The following is a 17627-nucleotide window of genomic DNA, read 5'->3' as shown; positions in this document are numbered from 1 at the left end:
AATGATTTTCTCTTTTATTTCTTTACTTTAATAGAAATAATTAACATGATACGATTATTACATTATTTTGCAATTTGATTCTAATATTTAATATTTATAATTTATAAATATTTAGAGAGAAATAACTAAATTATATGTCTTTTAAAGAAAGAAATATATATTTATAATTTCTTTAGCTTGCAACTTATATCATATATTACTAATGAGGCATCATTTATCAATATTGTATATAATTACTATAACATTGTAATTTTCAATAATTATTCAGTAATTCAAGAATAATTTTTCTTTGTAATTTCTATCATATTCTACCTCTCACAAAAAAAATTTAAATTTTGTAATATCAACTTTTGTTTAACTAAAAAAATCTTAATTCGTTTTTCTCATTTATGTGATTTTTGTGGGTTTTGAAACAACTAAGGACAGTTAAAATTTTGGACCATCTGTGAAAAGGCTAGATGAAGAAGGTCTAAGGCACATGACACATTCTCACTTTTAGAAGAGATACAAGGTATTTCGTATCTTCTTTATCCTTCGTTTCTCTGTTTTGTTCATGTTTTGAAGTTAGTAAATATTGTATTTTGTTTCTTTTGATATTTGATAAATTTTTAATATAAAATTATAAATTTTAGATAATAATTCATAAAATCAAATAGATTTTTAGTTTCCAGTTAATCTATCAATATTGTACTTTGTTTCTTTTGATCTATTTGATAAAAATTTTATAGAAAAATCTTATGTTGTTGATAGAAAATGTTTTTAAGCAATTATGTTATTTTTATTTTCTTTTAATACATACATTTTAAAGAAAGTAAAACTGTAACTTATAGAATATTAAATATAATTTAATATGTATCTGATTTTTTAAATATATTAGAACATATTTTTAAATTAGTCTATCATAAATTAATTTGACTTCAATTTTTACTTTAAAGTATAAAAACTATTTTTTTTAGTTTACAGTTAATATATTTTAGTTACAATATTAATATTAATTATTATTGAATGTATTTTAAAATAACTAAATATATTCTATTACGTTTATTTTACCCACACATCCTATGGGACTTTTTCTATATTATATACAATATTATTTCTATCTCTAATAAAAGATTGACTAATAAAATCCTACCAAAAAATAGTTTGACCAAAAAAAGAACTAATAATACAATTAAACAATGTAATTATGACACAATCAAAAAGAATTTGATTTTGATTTTATTCTATAATAATTTCATTAGATAATTATGGATATGAGTTAATGAATTATAAAAAAAATATTTTCAAGTGGTTGAAAATAAGTGCGGTGTTTTTTTTCCTCAACTCGGTTTTTTTAACTTTTCGTTTTTAACACGCTGTGATTTAAAAACATAACATATACTTTATAAATAACTTCATTATTTGAAAAATTACTAGCGAAAAATGTTTCTTTAATTACAATTTTGGTAACTCACTTGTTTTGCTAATTTTGAACAAAAATTTGGTGATCTACCTAATTAAATATCATTATTATCATGTACATCTTTGACTACATACTAGGTTTTTTGGTACCTTTATATTGCAAAAGCAATGGAAGGGCATCTCATTCATACATTTTTTTTTGTTTTACAAAACCATATTAAAAATAAATCTAATTTTAATTGAATTTTTAATTCTTTATTTATAAAAAAAAGAGGACGTGGTTGAATATGTTGTTTAAGGCAACAAAAAAGGAAATTAGAATTTGGTTGGAAGTTGGAATCGCGGTTCCAGAGATGGATGATGGGCTAATCCCACAGTTTTCTCTTTCTCCTCCTTTGACACTGACATGAACAACTTCTTCAACGCCTCGATTCTTTCTCCTCCTCCCAGCAGCTTGTTTCCTTCTCAAGAAACCCACACACACATTTTCCTCGTCGTCGTCAGCTCAGAGCTTCCCGGAGATGTTTTCGTTTGTGTGTTTCGTGTTCCTCCTCTCTGGCTTTTTCCTGGGAATTCTCGCCGTCTTAGCCGCCGAAGCTGCTGGCTTTATGTATCTTCTGAAGCGATTGAATCGTAAGAGAGATCAGATTGAGTCAAAACCCGCTTCTTCTGATGATGATCCATCATCTACCACCAATCCTCCTCCTCCCCAACCCATCGATTTCTCTATCAACAAACAGGTGATTGATCTCATTCTCAATCTCTCTCCTTTAAGGGTTTTGTATTTCCGATAAGAAAGGTTCGTCCTTTAAAGATAAGAAATTGAATTCTGGGTATTATAATTTCGGAATGTGTGCATGTGAGAATTGAGTTCGTTTCGTTTTGATGAATCTGTTTCTGGCAATTTTTTGGATGTCTTTCTCAGAATTTTCTGTTTTTGTATGTTTTAATAATAACACAGGGAATGGTATGGATTTTGGAGTTGGATGAGGTTCTAAAGAACTGGATGATGAAGGAAAAGTTACCAAAAGAGCACAAGAGGAAGAGAGACTTCTTGGAGATTCATCCGCTTCGTAAATTTGCTCGGATCAAAGATCACAAGCTCATCTTGTCGGAACCTGATGGCACTCTCACCATTGTTTCTTTAAAAGGTTGCTCTATTGAGGCTGTTTCTGGCTCTGATCTCCCTACTAGGAAATGGTATATGTTTTTTTTAAGCCAATGGGATTGTGAAATTCTGGTCCTTTGAATCACATTATATCAAGTTTTGATTGTTCTAATGTTTTCACCATTTTTTTTATTTTTAAGGGCCAAAAGATATCCTATAAAAGTTGAAAGCAAGATTTCTCCAGACTTGTATAAGGGAAACCAAGTCTTTTACATCTATCTCGAGACTTCTTGGGAAAAGGAGTCATGGTGTAAAGCCCTTCGTCTTGCTGCTTGCGAGAATCAGGAAAGGTTTATTTGGTACTCCACCAAACTGAAGGAAGATTTCCGCAACTATGTGACGTCTCTTAATGTTGCATATCCTTCTTTTATGAAACCATCGCTTGGGTTTAGCTTTGAGTCACTTGACAGAGGGAATAGAACGGATGGTTCTTCCTCAAAGGTTCGCTTGTTCTTGAGGAAATTTTCTAGAAGACGATCACATCGTGAAGACAGGAAAACCTATTCACAACGTGGAAGCAGCTCAGGGAAGAGTCTTTCAGGAAAAAGAATGGGAGATTACATCACAGATGAAACTGATGCGCCTATTTTTTCACGTTCTGTGAGCCATAGCAGTCATGTTTCTGGGGTTTCAGATGGAGACTCTGAGGACAAGGTTGATACGGATGAAGGAACATTAGCCTGGAATTTGCTAATTTCTAGGCTTTTTTTCGATCTCAAACGGAAAACAGGAGTGAAGAATTCAATGCAAGCACGAATCCAGGTCTGCACTTTTCTAGATTCTGAAACCTTTTATGAACTCATAATTTTGAGATGATCTGATTTCTATAACCAACCAAAGATGCAACTTTTGTGGTTTTCAAACAGCGGGTGTTATCCAACATGAGGACTCCAAGCTACATAGGTGCACTAATCTGTTCCGATGTTGACACTGGAAATCTCCCACCTCATATACATGCCACAAGGGTTCTTCCAATGGAGATGAGTGGTGTGTGGGCATTCGAACTGGATATCGAATACTCTGGTGAAGCGGTGATTGACGTTGAAACACGTGTTGACATCCGCGAGGTGGATCTGCAAAAAGGCATAACCGACACAAGATTGCAGACAAGTTCTGCAGGGGAAGTCCCATCAAACTTCGCTGCAGGTGTTGAAGATTTTGAAAAGCAATTAGTCATCCCTGCGGGAACTGTTAACGCTGGAGGAGTGAAAAATGGTGGAGCCAATAAAGCAGGCTAGTCATTGTTTACTGAATATGGATTATTGTAGTCTTCTCTCATTTTGCCCTCAGAGATCTTGCTAGCAACTCCTGTTCAAATGTATTTATCAGGATGATAGTTACGAAATGAATTTTCTTATCATCTTTTTGTTGGTTGCAGATGAATCCAAAGGCTCAAAAGGTACGAAGGCAGGTCCAAATGGTGTATCCAGATGGAAGTCTATTCTTAAGACAATTGCTGAACAAGTTTCCCAGGTTAATTCTCATTTTTCAAATGTCTACAAGACAATTTTTTTTTCTGCTTGTTGGCTTGATATAACCTTTGACTGGGTTGTTATGTTATTTTTTTCCAGCCATTCATGTCTCAATATGGTATCTTAGAGAAATCTCTGTATCTCAAATGCAGGTGCCTATATCTTTGTCAATACGGGTGTCTTCTCTTCGAGGGACACTGCGGGTACACATGAAGCCGCCTCCTTCTGATCAATTATGGTTTGGATTCACGAGCATGCCGGATATAGAATTCGATCTCGCATCTTCTGTTGGGGAACACAAAATCACCAACAGCCATGTTGCAATGTTCTTGATCAACCGGTTTAAGGTACACTTTCTTTCTCCTTTGGGGTTCTCTTCTGTTTGGTCTCTAATTGAACTTTTAGCTGACAGACTGAGACTACATTATGATTCTGCAGACGGCAATACGAGAAGCGGTGGTTCTTCCCAACTGTGAAAGCCTGACAATTCCTTGGATGATTGCTGAAAAAGATGATTGGGTTCAACGCAAAGCCGCTCCATTCATGTGGCTGAATCAAGAAAACGATCACAACAGCTCTCAGGCAACAGATGCGAGATCTAAATCTGACAAGCCACCGACTTCTTCCTCCTGTGTTCAGTCTGAGCAAATGCAGAGAACTGCAAGCGCCACCCAGAAGCCGGTGATTTCAGAAGCAGGAACTATATCTTCTTCCTCCTGTGCTCAGTCTGAGAAAGTGCAGAAAGCGGCCACTGCTTTCCAGAAACCTAGTACTGAAGAAGCAGAGGCTATTATGTCTACACCATCGTCAAATTCCTCAACTGTAACTTTAGAGTGTGATAAGACCTTGGAAGAACTGAATACTCCACTACTGCTATCCAGTAGCAGTGAAAAACAGGAGATGAATTCAAGAGGGAGCACCAGAGAGTCTTCTGCTGTTCAATCACCATCTAGGTCTGTATTTTCAAGCGAAGATGATGATTCAAGGGGAAAGAAAGTGGGAAGACGAGCAAGGATGTTGGATCTTGGGAAGAAAATGGGGGAGAAGTTGGAAGAGAAAAGGCGTCACATGGAGGAAAAGAGTAGACAGATTGTTGAAAAGATGAGAGGACATTCTTAACATGAGTACAGTTTTTTGCAGGTTTCCGGATACAAAGACTGATTTTATAGAAGCAGAGGAAGTTAGGAATTGTTACATGTACAGCGCTTTGAGAGAAAAGCCATAGATGTCTCCATTCTTATCAGATCATTGAAAATCTTTATTTTTTGTTTTTATAAGTACATTACAAGAAAAGATTCTGGTGTGGACTCAAATTATACATAGGAAATTGCAGGGGAAAAAAAAAAAAGCCAAGAGAGACAAACAACACAAGCAAGCACAGAGATTATTTATACAAAGAGAAAACCCTCTCCATATGAAGATTGGTCCAGTCTAGTAATCTTCCGGAGCCAATGGTTGGTGGATACTGTGGTGAGGAGGTTCGTTCACGCTGGGGATGACCATGTACTCATAGATGAGTGCCGCGAGAGCACCACCAATGAAAGGTCCAACCCAATAGATCCAATGGTTACTCCATCTCCATCCTACTAGTGCTGGACCAAAGGCTCTTGCCGGATTCATAGAGGCCCCATCGAATGGTCCTCCCACCAAAATGTTTGCACCAACTATGAGCCCAATGGCTAGCGGCGCTATGATCCCAATGCTCCCTCTCTTTGGATCGATTGCGGTCGAGTAGACGACATACACCAATGCAAATGTTAGTATGATCTCCATCACTAACCCATGAAGCTCACTAACTCCAGATGCCACATGGAAACCTACTGGTCGCTGCATCACAAATAATCACATTCAGTCATAAGCAGAGATATATATACAAAGTTCCTAACCGTACCAATCGAAAACCTGACTAGACGGTCATGATATACATGCAATAGTAATATAGAAATAGAAACTGATGAGAAGTAACATACCAAGCCATTAGTGGCAAGCCTCAGCAAGAGACAAGCGAGGATAGCACCAAGAAGCTGAGCAATCCAATAGTAGATAGCTCGGATCACCGAGATCCTGCCTCCGATTAGAGCAGCAAAAGTGACAGCGGGGTTAACGTGGCCACCAGAGACATTGATGGCTGCCGCAACAGCCGCGAACAAGGCCAAAGCATGAGCTAACGCCACCAGAACTAACCCTCCCGGCGTGTTTGTCCCCGTGTGAGCCGCCGTGTCCCAATACAACTTGTCTGTCCAATAACACATATATATAGAGGTTCATATCACACATGCATGCATATATAGCTCCAACGATAATATCTATAATCGTTAATGTCAAATGAAGTCATATTTTCTTTACTTAGTAAAACAAAAATCCTGATTTTTAACTGATAAATCTAAAGTGTTTACATAATTAGTAAGTTTGTGAAGGAACTAGTGTTACTTCTCATTAATACTCTCTCAAGTAAAGATGGTGGTAATTGGTAACAATTATTATACGGCTGAAATTGTTCCTTTCTTTTGGGATGTTATAAAATACGAACCTAGAGCGAGGATGGAGCCTTCTCCAGCAAAGACGAAGACGAAAGTAGAAAGAAACTCAGCCAAAGTGGCTCTCATGGAGTCCGGGTGAGTCGCCTCGTCAGCTCTCCCGAATCCGTATGCCCTTCTAGCAGATGTTGCCATTTAAAACCCTTTAAATTAGAGAGGATCAAATTAACCTCTGATGGATGAAGAAGGAAGAACGAAGAAGGAAGAAAAGGTAATAGGAGAAGAATTGAAGAGCGAGAGAGAGGAGAGAGCTTAAAAGACGCGCAGTGGAAGTAATTAGGAGACAGATGTGGTACGAGAGTGTCTGAAGCTGAACACGTGGATCCTGTTCGTGTCTATCCATTCCTTGATCTTACCTGATCATTCAATCTGGACAGTTCCTTAATTAAGATCCAATATACAACACTGGCACTATGTATATGTGTACGTATATATATTATCTATGTTATGCATGTGTGACAAGTGGATCAAGTTACAATTCTCTTTATCTTGATCCGGTTTCGGTTTTCCTCGTCATTTATTTTTGTCTTTTCGTGCGAGAGTTATGTTTCCACTTTTGTTACAGAAGGAAAAAGCTAGAGTCAACATCAAAATATTTTGTTGATGGAGCACAAAAGCTACTAAATAGCCAAATAGGAGAAGATTTCAACAATATTTCTTAATTGTATGAATACATAACTAGCTTCTATATCATTATAATCATTTAAATGGATCATCCAATGCTAAATGGTCAAACAAACTGGGCAGAGTACAAAAGCTATTAAGGCCCCGAATGAAGTTTATCAAAATCATTTTATTAATTAATCTAACGTTTTAAGCACTTAAACTGGTACAAATAAAACTTCAACGCTACGAAAATACTAATTATCATATCACTTATAGTTAATTGATATATATTTAATTCGGAGGTGCCAATGCTTTGACGGCCATTTTCAAAGATGGATGTACAATATGCCAGAGAGGTTTTAAAGTATGTAGGCTATAATTAAAACGCAATACCAATTTATCAAGATATTTTATTAATCTTTGATATTTTGAATCCATATATATAACACTACGAAAAACTTAACAGATACCACTTATTATAGTTCATTTAATTTTATTTTGGAGCCAATGCTTATAATGCTTTGATGGCCAGCTTTAAACCGGTGGTACAATCCTCGGGAGTATACGTTCCGATGAAGTAGTTATAACCGTAATGAAGTTGGATCTTATCGTCACCTGAGTAATACTCTTCCGCTCCATCGTTCGGTTGACAAGTTTCATAACCCGTTCGGTTTACCACAACCATATTGAATCTCTGATAATCGTACTTGAATTCTGCAATGTATCACCATAAATATACCAATATAATTAAGAAAAATTCTATAATTAAATCTAATGTCTTAGAAGATTAAAGTTACCCCAGTAAACTATGAATAGATATTTTACCAAAAAAAAAACTATGGATAGATTTGGTTATCAATCACGTTACGTACTATGAATAATTTTAAGATCATTGATACATACCGAGGATATCACCAGCATAAAAGGTTTTGCCTTGTGCCCAACTGTCCATCGGAATAACCGGGTCCCAACCGTCTTGTCCTCCCACAGTGTAAGTGGTCGGTCTTCGGGCATGGGTCACGGCATTGGCTAGAAACAAGCATAACACTGTCATGATAACAGTTATTGGAACCATAGCCTCAACATAGGAAACGTGCCTAGATGATTGAGCCATTTGGTAATGTATCGATCCCTTGCAATTTCAAGAATAGTCTATATATGTAAGAATTTATAGGTGTTTACTAGGGTCACCAAATTAAAACCTTTAACATATTGACCCAAATGGTTTTAATTTGGTCAAGTAGTCAACACCTATAAATTCTCAATATAGATTGTTTCTTAAATTACCTTCCTTTTTTAATAAATTCGTAGGTTTCCTTCCTTTTTTCAATTTTTTTCTATTGTAACATGCTTGTGGTTCGGACCAAATATTTGAAGAATATATATAAAATATATCATACCACTCACTAACCAGGACATGTAATAGAGTATCTTAGTACTGTTGGTCATGCCATAACCTGAAATTAAAATCTAAAACGTGTGCATTTTGCGTTTATATACAAATCATTATGAGTAAAAAATTTAACTACTTTCCTCATGAACAAATTCATGGACAAAACTAAAAGTTAAATTTATATATGCACGTACAACATTATAATGTACTAAGAATCAGAGCCGTTCCTAGGACTATATGGACCAGAATCAGTATTTTTAGAAAAGGCCTTAATTCAAATACAAAATTTTTTCAAAGTAATAACCAGCATAATCCAAAAACACAAGAGAGTAAAACCAAAACTTTAAAACAAACTTTTCTTCCCTTTTGTGCTACTAAAACATTAACCAACTCTCAAAGTGTTACTAGAACGAAATATAAATGGACAAATGAGTTAACTTAATGTCTGGTGTGTCACCGGAGAATAATGTGAAAGGTTAGTTTCTTAAGAGCATCTTTACTCGAGTCACCCTCCTAAGTTGCTCAGAAATTAATTAATCATATAATTAATACTAAACTAATTAAAGCAACCCACTAAGAACTAAAACAAAATTTTATTTCCACTAGAGAACCCCAAAGCAAGTTGCTCACACATTTAAATAATAATTTTTTAAATTTTGTTTATTAATTATCAAATTTTAATTATCTAAAATGATAAAAGAATTTTAGTTATATATAAAATGATAAAAGAATTTTAGTTATATATAACTAGCCATCAATAACAATCTCATTCACATAACCAAACCATAAAGATTTCCTAAAAATACATATCCGAGAATACTCCTTGCAAAATCACTAGAGTGAAAAGGAGTTCAACACTTGCCAAGAGCAACAAAAGGATAATAAAATCGGAAACAAGTCATGATAGACAACATCATCGAAACATCAACATCATCTAGTTTATTTTAGTTTTAGTTTCTAATTCAACTCACAATATATGTTTATCTCTTTTTTCTCAAAATCATCGTTGCTTTTGCTCCTTCTTTCTTTTACAACATACAATATTCTCTATATAGATCTAATTATACTCAATAAACTTTGGAAAAATTAAGGCCTTAAGATTTTTTCTGAAATAATAGGCCGGAAGCCAATGTTTCTTTTATTACTACATAGCCACGGCTCTGCCAAGAATATCACAAGCATAAAAGGTTTTTGCCTCTTGCCAAGTCATCCCCAACAATCCAAGTCCCACCCGTCTCTATCTCCGACCACAAAGGTGGTTGGGTTTCGGGGATGGACCATACCGCATGCCACAACCAAGCATAACATCGTTATGATTCTAGGTGATGCTCGAGCCATTTGGGTCAATATGGGTTAAAAAGATTTCCGTGAACTTAAATATTGTATATCCATGAATAGATGCTAAGTAGTTAGACCATTGTGTGTTTAATATGTAACTGATAGATAAAGTATCATAATTTCGTAGATTGTTCTTTAAAATGGAGGAGACATACGTATAAATAACATCACAAAAGGTACGTAACCAGCCTAATGGATTACGCAATTTTGATTAACAGTTATAGGTCGAGGTCAAGTAAACTGTAAAAGGGACATTCTAATTGGTACGTTTCGGTTTGTACCGGTTTGGTATATTGTTGGGAGACACCTGAGAACTTTTTACTCTGTTTCACTTCCACAGGTATGTTTATCCCAAATTTCTCGGGTGCTAAAGCGCGTGTGTTCAAGCGCGTGAGCTTACGCTATTCTCGCGACTCTCTCTCTCACCATTGTTTCCTTTTAGGGTTTTCTTCAGCTTTGCAAAAAAAAATAAAAAATAAAAAAAAATCCAGAAGCGATCTTCATGAACTAACACGATTGATAACCCTAATTTTTATCCTCTTTCGATTTCGATTTGGTGTTGTTAATCCTCAATCTCGGTACCTCCCGAGCCTTAAAAAAAACCCCTAGATAAACCCTAATTTTTGGTTGTCAGGGGAATGTCTTCTGACCATATATCAGGTGGTGGAGCTTCGAAGACGAAGACGAAGACGAAGCATAAGAACTGGAGCTCGAACCACAACCGATCCAAGCCAATGGTGGTTTCTAGACCGGAGCGATCGGTTCCTCTTGTGTCTCCCTCGAACTCGTTCGCGTCAGAGGACGATCATCACATGTTAAAGATAAGTCTGAGCTCGATTTCTAAGCTTGAGGTTAGGAACTTGAAGCGGAAGCTTAACGCTGAGCTAGATGAGGTTAGGATCTTGATCAAACGGCTCGATCCCCCGCAAGGTGGGAATATTGGGTCTGCGGCTAAAACTGGTGTTCCTGGGAGAAACAAGAAGATGAAAACAGGGAATGGAGGAGGTAAGAAAGGTGGCCCTGGAGCTGCTGATAAAGGTATGGTTCAGGTTTTCAAGAACTGTAACACTTTGCTTACGAAACTGATGAAGCATAAGTGTGGTTGGGTATTCAATGTTCCAGTTGATGTTAAAGGACTTGGCTTGCATGATTATCACACTATTGTTGAACAACCTATGGATTTGGGTTCAGTGAAGACTAAGTTGGAGAAAAAATTGTATAACTCGCCGTTAGATTTTGCTGAAGATGTCAGGCTTACCTTTAACAATGCTATCTTGTATAACCCGGTTGGGCATGACGTGCATCGTTTTGCTGAGGTTTTATTGAGCATGTTTGAAGAGAAATGGGTGTCCATTGAAATGCAGTATGATAATCTTCATCGGAAGTTCAAACCAACTCGTGATATCGACTTCTCTGCTCCTGTTTCAACCGTTGCTCCTACTGTGGAGCCGTTACCTGCTCCTACACCTTCCCCATCTCCTCCTCCTCCTCCAACAGCTCCTGTACTTGATAATATGAATTGGGAGAGAGACGAATCTATGACGATCCCAGTGGAAACTGAAACTGTCACCACTGCTCCCGAGAAGCCTGAAGAAGAGGAGGCACCTGCTAATAACAACAGGGACCTGACGTTGGAAGAGAAACGGAGACTCAGCGAAGAGCTTCAGGACTTGCCTTTTGACAAACTAGAGACAGTTGTTCAGATTATAAAGAAGAGCAATCCAGAGCTCTCTCAACAAGATGATGAGATTGAACTGGATATTGATAGCCTTGATATCAACACACTCTGGGAGCTTTATAGATTTGTGACAGGGTATAAGGATAGCTTGAGGAAGAAAAAGGAGCAGCATCAGGGATTTGGTTCAGAAAGAGATGCTGAATCTGTTCACAATATTATCCATGAACCAGTAAGATTCCCATATCTATTTGTTATTCATGTCCTCTGCTCTTACTGATTTTGGCTGATAGCATTGTCTCTTCTTTTGTATTCATAGACCACTCTAGTAACTGGCACCGAAACATCAAGAGTTACTGAATCAGGTAAGGTTTTTTAACTCACAATATACCAAATTCGGATGTAACAGTATTTATGTAACTACACACACACAAAGAAGAAGCAGGATAAATAATGATCCTTCCATACATTTTTGTTTTGACATGTAAAAACCAGGAAAAGCAATTCGGACGTCATCTCCAGCTCGCCAAGAAAACAACGCAAGTGGATCAAGTAGTTCTAACAGTTCTAGTAGTGACTCAGGATCTGGCACTAGTGGTAAATGTTGAAACTTTCTGTCATCTCTTTTACCATATCAGCATCACAATTCACAACTCACTTAACTTTTCTTTTGATCTGCATGCAGATTCTGACAGTGACAGCTCCTCAGGCCGTGAATCAGATACTGGTAATTAGGCTAGTCAGCGCCGTCATGCTGTTTGATCTCTTTCAATAGCACAGTTAGATTTTTTTTTCCTAAGTCGATAACTCTTCCCAAACGGATTGATTTCTGTATTAGGATTTTTACTGTAAAGAAAATATGAATTAACTTTTCAGATGTGTTAATCTCCTGCTTTTTTATCTAATCAACCATACTTGTTCCATGCTTAGTTGGAACAATTTTCTTGTCTTAAGCAGCCAAAGAAACTAGACGGAACCGAAAGAAGAATTTGTTTTTTTCATATTAGTTACAAAATTATTCTTGATATGTTCAAAAGCATCACATGAGCCTCACCAAAATAGAACTCCTTTTTATCTTTACAATATCTCCCACTCAGAATCTTCTGATACAAATGGCACATTTGACTGTGAGCTTTTGGAGTCTGGAGAAGTTGTAGCATGTTCTTTAGCGTTAGCATGTTCTTTAGTGTTTACAAGATCACAACCCATGTCTGCGTCTCCGAACCATATTGCAAGCTGCTCATATTCCTTCTCTCTTCTTTTTTTGGTAGTTAAAGCATCCATTATCTTTCTCTGATGGTAAAGAAGAAACATATTAGGAATAAGGAGATTGGGAAAACAGTATTCAATCTTATGACAGATAGATAGATCATGCATATATCTTTTCAACTTTCATAGAATGGAACTAAAATTGTTTCCCCATGGTCCGAAACTAGCTGTTGCTGTTGAAAGTACGTGCACAAACACATCTATGTGTCTTTGTGTATATGTGTGAGAGAAAGAGAGAGAGGACCACCTTGAATGATCTGAGTTGCTTAGTCCTGTCACGCGTTGCATAGAGCAAATTGTCGTCAAAATCTGAGGGGTCTTCTCGAGTTGTCATGTCATACAAATCAATGGTATCCAAGGGACCAACATCGAAGTCTTCAATGCAGAACTCATCTTGATTAACTACACACGAAGAGTTGAACATGATGAAACTAACAAAACTGCAGAGAATAGCAACTCCAAGACTTGTAGAAAAAAAGATGAGAGAACAGCCACAAACCTTTCATAGAGTTGCTGCTAAAGGACGTAGTGTTGGCCACACTGTCTTGAACAGGTGTAGCTTGAATCTCTGTAGCGAATGGGATTAGATTTGGGACACCCGTAGAAATCCCAGAGGGCGATACAAAAGTATCATCATTACATGGTATTACAGTAGTCATAAAGCTATCCGGGGAGCGATGAGATGCTGGAGAAGATATTGGATCTTTGTGGCAAAGGGAAGTGCCAGCTGTCTGATCATCATCACAAAGCTCTTCAAACTCCTCATCAATAAACACAGAGTCTGATAACTTCTCCTTTAAACTACTATCCCCATCCATTGGTTCCTCTGCTGGTTCATCCTTTACAGAATCATTTGATTCTAAAGAAACCTTACCCTGTCCAACATAAAGAAGAACCAAAGAGAGACTTCATTTACCTCTACTCTACATCTTTTTTTTTTATAAAACTCAAGAGGCAGACTAGGGAAGTAGCAAAAAGGGTACCTGAGAAACAAAAGTGTCCTTATCAACCACAAGAATCGTTTCCAATCTACGGTAAGACTTTACCATACCAAGCTCTTCCTTTGGAATCTCTACTCATAGCTCACAACGACAATATACTTTACTACTGAAAAGAACAAAGTACCAACAAATCCCCAAAACAAGATCATCATCATAATATTTATCTAAACGCAAGTCGCAAAAAATTGATTGATTACAGGGAAGGAAGGCTTTTTCAATCGAAAACGAGAAACTATATATGTCATCAGACAAGAATGTCGAAAACGTATAAAAGAATCTAAGCAGTTTGGTCTGAAAAGTTTTAACCTTTTTTTTTTTTGTCTTTTTATGACGAAAGAATATACAATTTCTACCGAATTCGTGATCAAAGGCAACAAGGACAGCAGAAATGGAAAGTGAATTTCTCAGGAAGACGGACGACTGGCCCAGAGCATAGAGAAATCAAAGAAAACCCTAATAATACACCAAAATTAAGAACAGATGTATATATGAAAATCAAACAAAGGAAACAGAGAGATAGAGAGACCCGAGAAAGTTATAAGACTTACGAAGAAGAAGGTAACCAGAAAAATAATAACACCCAGACCAGACCGAGCCTTTTTTTTTTCTTTTCTTTTTTCTTCCTTCGTCAATTACTTAATTATAAAAACAAAGGGTTCTTCTTAATTGTGTTTTCTTTTCTTATCTCTTCTTTATTATTAAATCTATTCACAAAACAAAATCTATTAAAATTAATTAACCCCAGATTTTGAGCCTCTAATAATCCGATAATGAATTTGATGATCTAGGCAAAAATATGATACAAAATTCGACAAGTTTTTTTTATTTTTAAAAAGATACAACAGCAAATAAAAACATAAACACACAAAAGAAGATTTTTTTTTTTTTTGCAGACAAAGGAAATTAAAAATGACAAAGGGACAAATGATAAAAAAGTACAGAGATTAGGCAAAAGAGCCACGACACTTGACTGAACCACATAGACAAATCTGATTGCCTTTGTAAAATACATTATCTTCTCCAATACGCTCTACCGATGAAACTCCATAGTCATATGTCAACTCAGTCATTGGAGGGATATGCTTCATTGCAAAGAGCCCAATACAAACATATCTACCAACCTTATTTTCATATTCAATAGGTTGCCATAAAACATTCGGCGAGCAGCTGTGGTTCATGAACCGAGCAACGTTTCCTTTCTCCTTTGCACTTATCAAGACTTGCGTCGGCATATTATAAACCTCAGGGACGCTTTCCCATACATCCTCACACACAAGCTCAGGTTCGTAGTTCCATCTGAACTTTTCGTAAACCCGAGATGAGTCAAACAAATAGTCGTTACCGTCTTCTACTTCTTCTTTTGTCTTCCTCACACCAGCAAACTCGCATATAAAGGTTCCGGCTCGGATTGGATCCCAAGAACGTAAGCCCCAACCACAATTTGTCGTCTTGAACACTTCCATGTGGAGCTTCAAACCGGTTTGAACCAATCGGTTTTTGCAGTCGTTGGGGCAGGGACAAGATTCACCACACTCGTAAACCATTGGTTTACGACAAACCAAAATGGAGTCATGGTACGGTGATTTGCCACCATTTTTTTGCATGCATATGCAGCTTAAATGATCAATACATGACTGACCTTGACAATTTTGGCATCCAAGTTCTTGGCCATCGATATGGATATTGGGCACCATACTTGAGTAGTCCTGAGATGTGATGTAATCAAAGTCTTCAGGCATCGCTTTGTCATCTTCATCGACATCGTTAAACAACAGGACCCGTAAAAGCTCTTTTCCCAAAGACAGATCTTGGTTTACAAAACCATTGCGCCTCAATGTACTCATGCCACGCGTTCTTAAATCTTCAGCTAATTTCCAGATTGCATAACCAGAATTAGGTTGGTCTGGTTTCCTCTCCATTCTAAACTTGAACTCCTTACAACCAGTTTCTCCTATCACATGATACGCCTCAGAAACTCGATAAAGGCCATCGTAGATATATACCTTTTTACCATTAGCACAGGGGTCGGCTTTGCCTCGGATGACTCTAACGTCAGTCTCTTTCATTCTACTTCTTTCTAGTGCCAGGTTCCCATTGGTCATAGTTTGATCAATAGGTAAACTGTTCTTACTGCCATGTCCGGAGTATATCAACCATTGAAGATCCTCAGTTTTGTTATCGTAATGTCTTGATGATGTTACCACACTTGTTGCAAGAGGTTCCTTTATGCCATCTTCTTCCGTCATATAGTCAATGCCAGCGACGGTTCGTTTGTGAAGGCCAACTAAGCACATTTCCCCCCAATAGTAGAAAATATCACCTACATCTACTCCAGGGACTGGACCAATCCTCCTTCTCTTGTTAGTCTGGACCCTCATTTTCCTGCAGTTAGAGTCAGCCGTTGTAAGGATGCCTTTTGTGAGTTTCTCTTGGCAAAATTTTCTTTTAACCGCGTCAAACCTCGTCAGAACTGACTCCACTAACTCACGATTTCCAGTATCATTCTCTGCTTCAGTTATGCCTGAATCAAAGTTTTTAATGTCAGTAATCTTTCTGCTGTTTGGACCTTCTGTTTTGACTTCTTCGTTGAGGGCGTCAGATTTTTGTTTTTGGAACCATTTGGTTGGCCAGATCGTTGTTTTTCTGGAGCAGTACTTGAACCAGCATTTTTGGAACCCTTTGGTCGGCCAGGTCGTCGTTTTTCTGGAGCAGTACTTGAACCAGCAGCCACATCAATGGAGCAGTTATTAATGCCACAAGATGGTCTAATGATCTGCAGAGGAGTGATCATTAACGGAGCAGGAAGGTCGGTGGTTGTAGTGTAGGTTCCATCCTTTAACTCCTGACAAGATTCTAGTTTTGTTGGAGCAACACTTGGACCAGTAACTGCATTATCGGAGTATTCATTGAAGTCAGCAGATGTTGGTCTAATAGTTTGAATGGGCGTAATCAGTAGAGGAGGGGGAAGGCCGGTACTAGGACCATCCTGATGAAACTCCTTAGAATCATCAAAGGAAAAAATTCTTGAGGCCATTGTTGTCGGAGCGGTTCCTATATTATACAAATAGAAAAAGTTGAAGATTAGTAAAATATGGTTGTTGTTTTTAAAAAAAAATAATAATAATAATAATAATAAAGAAAAAATAAACAGTCGTTTTATTAAGTCTAATAAATGAATGAGTCTCACTCACACTATTAGTCCTCCTTAAAAGTTCATTTTATTAGTATAAACGCAAAGCTTTCCTAAAAATTATGGAACCCTAACATGATAATCAAGTATGTAAAACTCGGTGATATATATATATGCTATTGAAACAAAGACACAACAAGCAACATTTCTAAAGTTTTTTTTTTAAATCTCTCAAGACAACAAGGGGTAAAATCTCAAATCTGACACCAACAAAAAACATAAAAGAAAAATTATTTACTAGTATGATCTTTCATCCCGATAACACATTAAACAAATAAATAAACAAAAAATATTTACAGCTTAACAAAAAAAAAGAGAAATGGTTGAAAAAATATATATATATATATATATATATATATAATCATCAACATGAACTGTATATAAAACAATAAAATAGTGAACAACAAATTAAATTGAACCAGTAAATACCTTGACAAGCCGAGAAAAGAGATAGGTTACAAAAGTAAGGAGCGAGATAGAACAAGAAGCGAAAGACAAAAAAAAAGAGAAGAAGAATATTATAAAAGAAAAATGGTTGAAAAGTATCAAACTGGAAAATTGTTTTTTTTTTTTTTTT

The 17627-nt window shown here is 36.6% G+C and overlaps 5 protein-coding genes and 1 pseudogene across 7 annotated transcripts; 2 read left to right on the top strand and 4 right to left on the bottom strand.

Moving 5' to 3' along the window:
• Positions 1712 to 5298, top strand: LOC104775894. Its single transcript, XM_010499856.2, has 7 exons — positions 1712 to 2141; positions 2363 to 2601; positions 2710 to 3331; positions 3436 to 3802; positions 3948 to 4042; positions 4194 to 4388; positions 4480 to 5298. Exons 1-7 carry the CDS (start codon positions 1923 to 1925, stop codon positions 5158 to 5160), a joined length of 2418 nt encoding a protein of 805 aa, XP_010498158.1. The 5' UTR covers positions 1712 to 1922; the 3' UTR covers positions 5161 to 5298.
• On the bottom strand, positions 5266 to 6842 carry LOC104775893 (probable aquaporin TIP3-2). The gene is made up of 3 exons (XM_010499855.2): positions 6572 to 6842; positions 6012 to 6277; positions 5266 to 5868 (listed from the first exon to the last, which is right to left on the bottom strand). The coding sequence occupies exons 1-3, from the start codon at positions 6711 to 6713 to the stop codon at positions 5473 to 5475; spliced, it is 804 nt and encodes a 267-aa protein (XP_010498157.1). The 5' UTR covers positions 6714 to 6842; the 3' UTR covers positions 5266 to 5472.
• LOC104775892 (basic blue protein-like) lies at positions 7641 to 8298 on the bottom strand. Its single transcript, XM_010499854.1, has 2 exons — positions 8088 to 8298; positions 7641 to 7898 (listed from the first exon to the last, which is right to left on the bottom strand). Exons 1-2 carry the CDS (start codon positions 8296 to 8298, stop codon positions 7696 to 7698), a joined length of 414 nt encoding a protein of 137 aa, XP_010498156.1. The 3' UTR covers positions 7641 to 7695.
• LOC104775891 (transcription factor GTE5, chloroplastic-like) lies at positions 10554 to 12513 on the top strand. Its single transcript, XM_010499853.2, has 4 exons — positions 10554 to 11822; positions 11910 to 11955; positions 12086 to 12187; positions 12276 to 12513. Exons 1-4 carry the CDS (start codon positions 10554 to 10556, stop codon positions 12323 to 12325), a joined length of 1467 nt encoding a protein of 488 aa, XP_010498155.1. The 3' UTR covers positions 12326 to 12513.
• Positions 12571 to 14493, bottom strand: LOC104775889. Of its 3 annotated transcripts, none has more exons than XM_010499848.2 (5): positions 14409 to 14493; positions 13843 to 14313; positions 13359 to 13734; positions 13107 to 13261; positions 12571 to 12883 (listed from the first exon to the last, which is right to left on the bottom strand). In XM_010499848.2, exons 2-5 carry the CDS (start codon positions 13906 to 13908, stop codon positions 12668 to 12670), a joined length of 813 nt encoding a protein of 270 aa, XP_010498150.1. In that variant the 5' UTR covers positions 13909 to 14313; positions 14409 to 14493; the 3' UTR covers positions 12571 to 12667. The 3 variants fall into 3 exon arrangements, with proteins under 3 accessions (XP_010498150.1, XP_010498153.1, XP_010498151.1); XM_010499851.2 differs by having other exon boundaries at positions 13843 to 13966; positions 14409 to 14486; XM_010499849.2 differs by lacking the exon at positions 14409 to 14493 and having other exon boundaries at positions 13843 to 13966; positions 14167 to 14402.
• Positions 14732 to 16894, bottom strand: LOC104778762 (annotated as a pseudogene).

The sequence above is a fragment of the Camelina sativa genome, chromosome 3, assembly GCF_000633955.1.
Source record: "Camelina sativa cultivar DH55 chromosome 3, Cs, whole genome shotgun sequence".
In the NCBI taxonomy this organism is placed as follows: domain Eukaryota; kingdom Viridiplantae; phylum Streptophyta; class Magnoliopsida; order Brassicales; family Brassicaceae; genus Camelina; species Camelina sativa.
This window is presented reverse-complemented; position numbering and strand designations above follow the sequence as displayed.

Excerpts from the sequence above, each read along its gene's own strand:
- LOC104775891 (XM_010499853.2), top strand. The coding sequence starts at position 10,554 with ATGTCTTCTGACCATATATCAGGTGGTGGAGCTTCGAAGACGAAGACG. Across the intron at positions 11,823-11,909 it reads ACAATATTATCCATGAACCA|ACCACTCTAGTAACTGGCAC; the intron begins GTAAGATTCCCA and ends TTGTATTCATAG. Across the intron at positions 12,188-12,275 it reads CTCAGGATCTGGCACTAGTG|ATTCTGACAGTGACAGCTCC; the intron begins GTAAATGTTGAA and ends ATCTGCATGCAG.
- LOC104775889 (XM_010499848.2), bottom strand. The coding sequence starts at position 13,908 with ATGGTAAAGTCTTACCGTAGATTGGAAACGATTCTTGTGGTTGATAAG. Across the intron at positions 13,735-13,842 it reads AGGACACTTTTGTTTCTCAG|GGTAAGGTTTCTTTAGAATC; the intron begins GTACCCTTTTTG and ends TATGTTGGACAG. Across the intron at positions 13,262-13,358 it reads TAGCAGCAACTCTATGAAAG|TTAATCAAGATGAGTTCTGC; the intron begins GTTTGTGGCTGT and ends CTTCGTGTGTAG.
- LOC104775892 (XM_010499854.1), bottom strand. The coding sequence starts at position 8,298 with ATGGCTCAATCATCTAGGCACGTTTCCTATGTTGAGGCTATGGTTCCA. Across the intron at positions 7,899-8,087 it reads TTATGCTGGTGATATCCTCG|AATTCAAGTACGATTATCAG; the intron begins GTATGTATCAAT and ends GATACATTGCAG.
- LOC104775893 (XM_010499855.2), bottom strand. The coding sequence starts at position 6,713 with ATGGCAACATCTGCTAGAAGGGCATACGGATTCGGGAGAGCTGACGAG. Across the intron at positions 6,278-6,571 it reads AGGCTCCATCCTCGCTCTAG|ACAAGTTGTATTGGGACACG; the intron begins GTTCGTATTTTA and ends GTTATTGGACAG. Across the intron at positions 5,869-6,011 it reads GGCTTGCCACTAATGGCTTG|CGACCAGTAGGTTTCCATGT; the intron begins GTATGTTACTTC and ends TTTGTGATGCAG.
- LOC104775894 (XM_010499856.2), top strand. The coding sequence starts at position 1,923 with ATGTTTTCGTTTGTGTGTTTCGTGTTCCTCCTCTCTGGCTTTTTCCTG. Across the intron at positions 2,602-2,709 it reads GATCTCCCTACTAGGAAATG|GGCCAAAAGATATCCTATAA; the intron begins GTATATGTTTTT and ends TTTATTTTTAAG. Across the intron at positions 3,803-3,947 it reads TGGTGGAGCCAATAAAGCAG|ATGAATCCAAAGGCTCAAAA; the intron begins GCTAGTCATTGT and ends TGTTGGTTGCAG.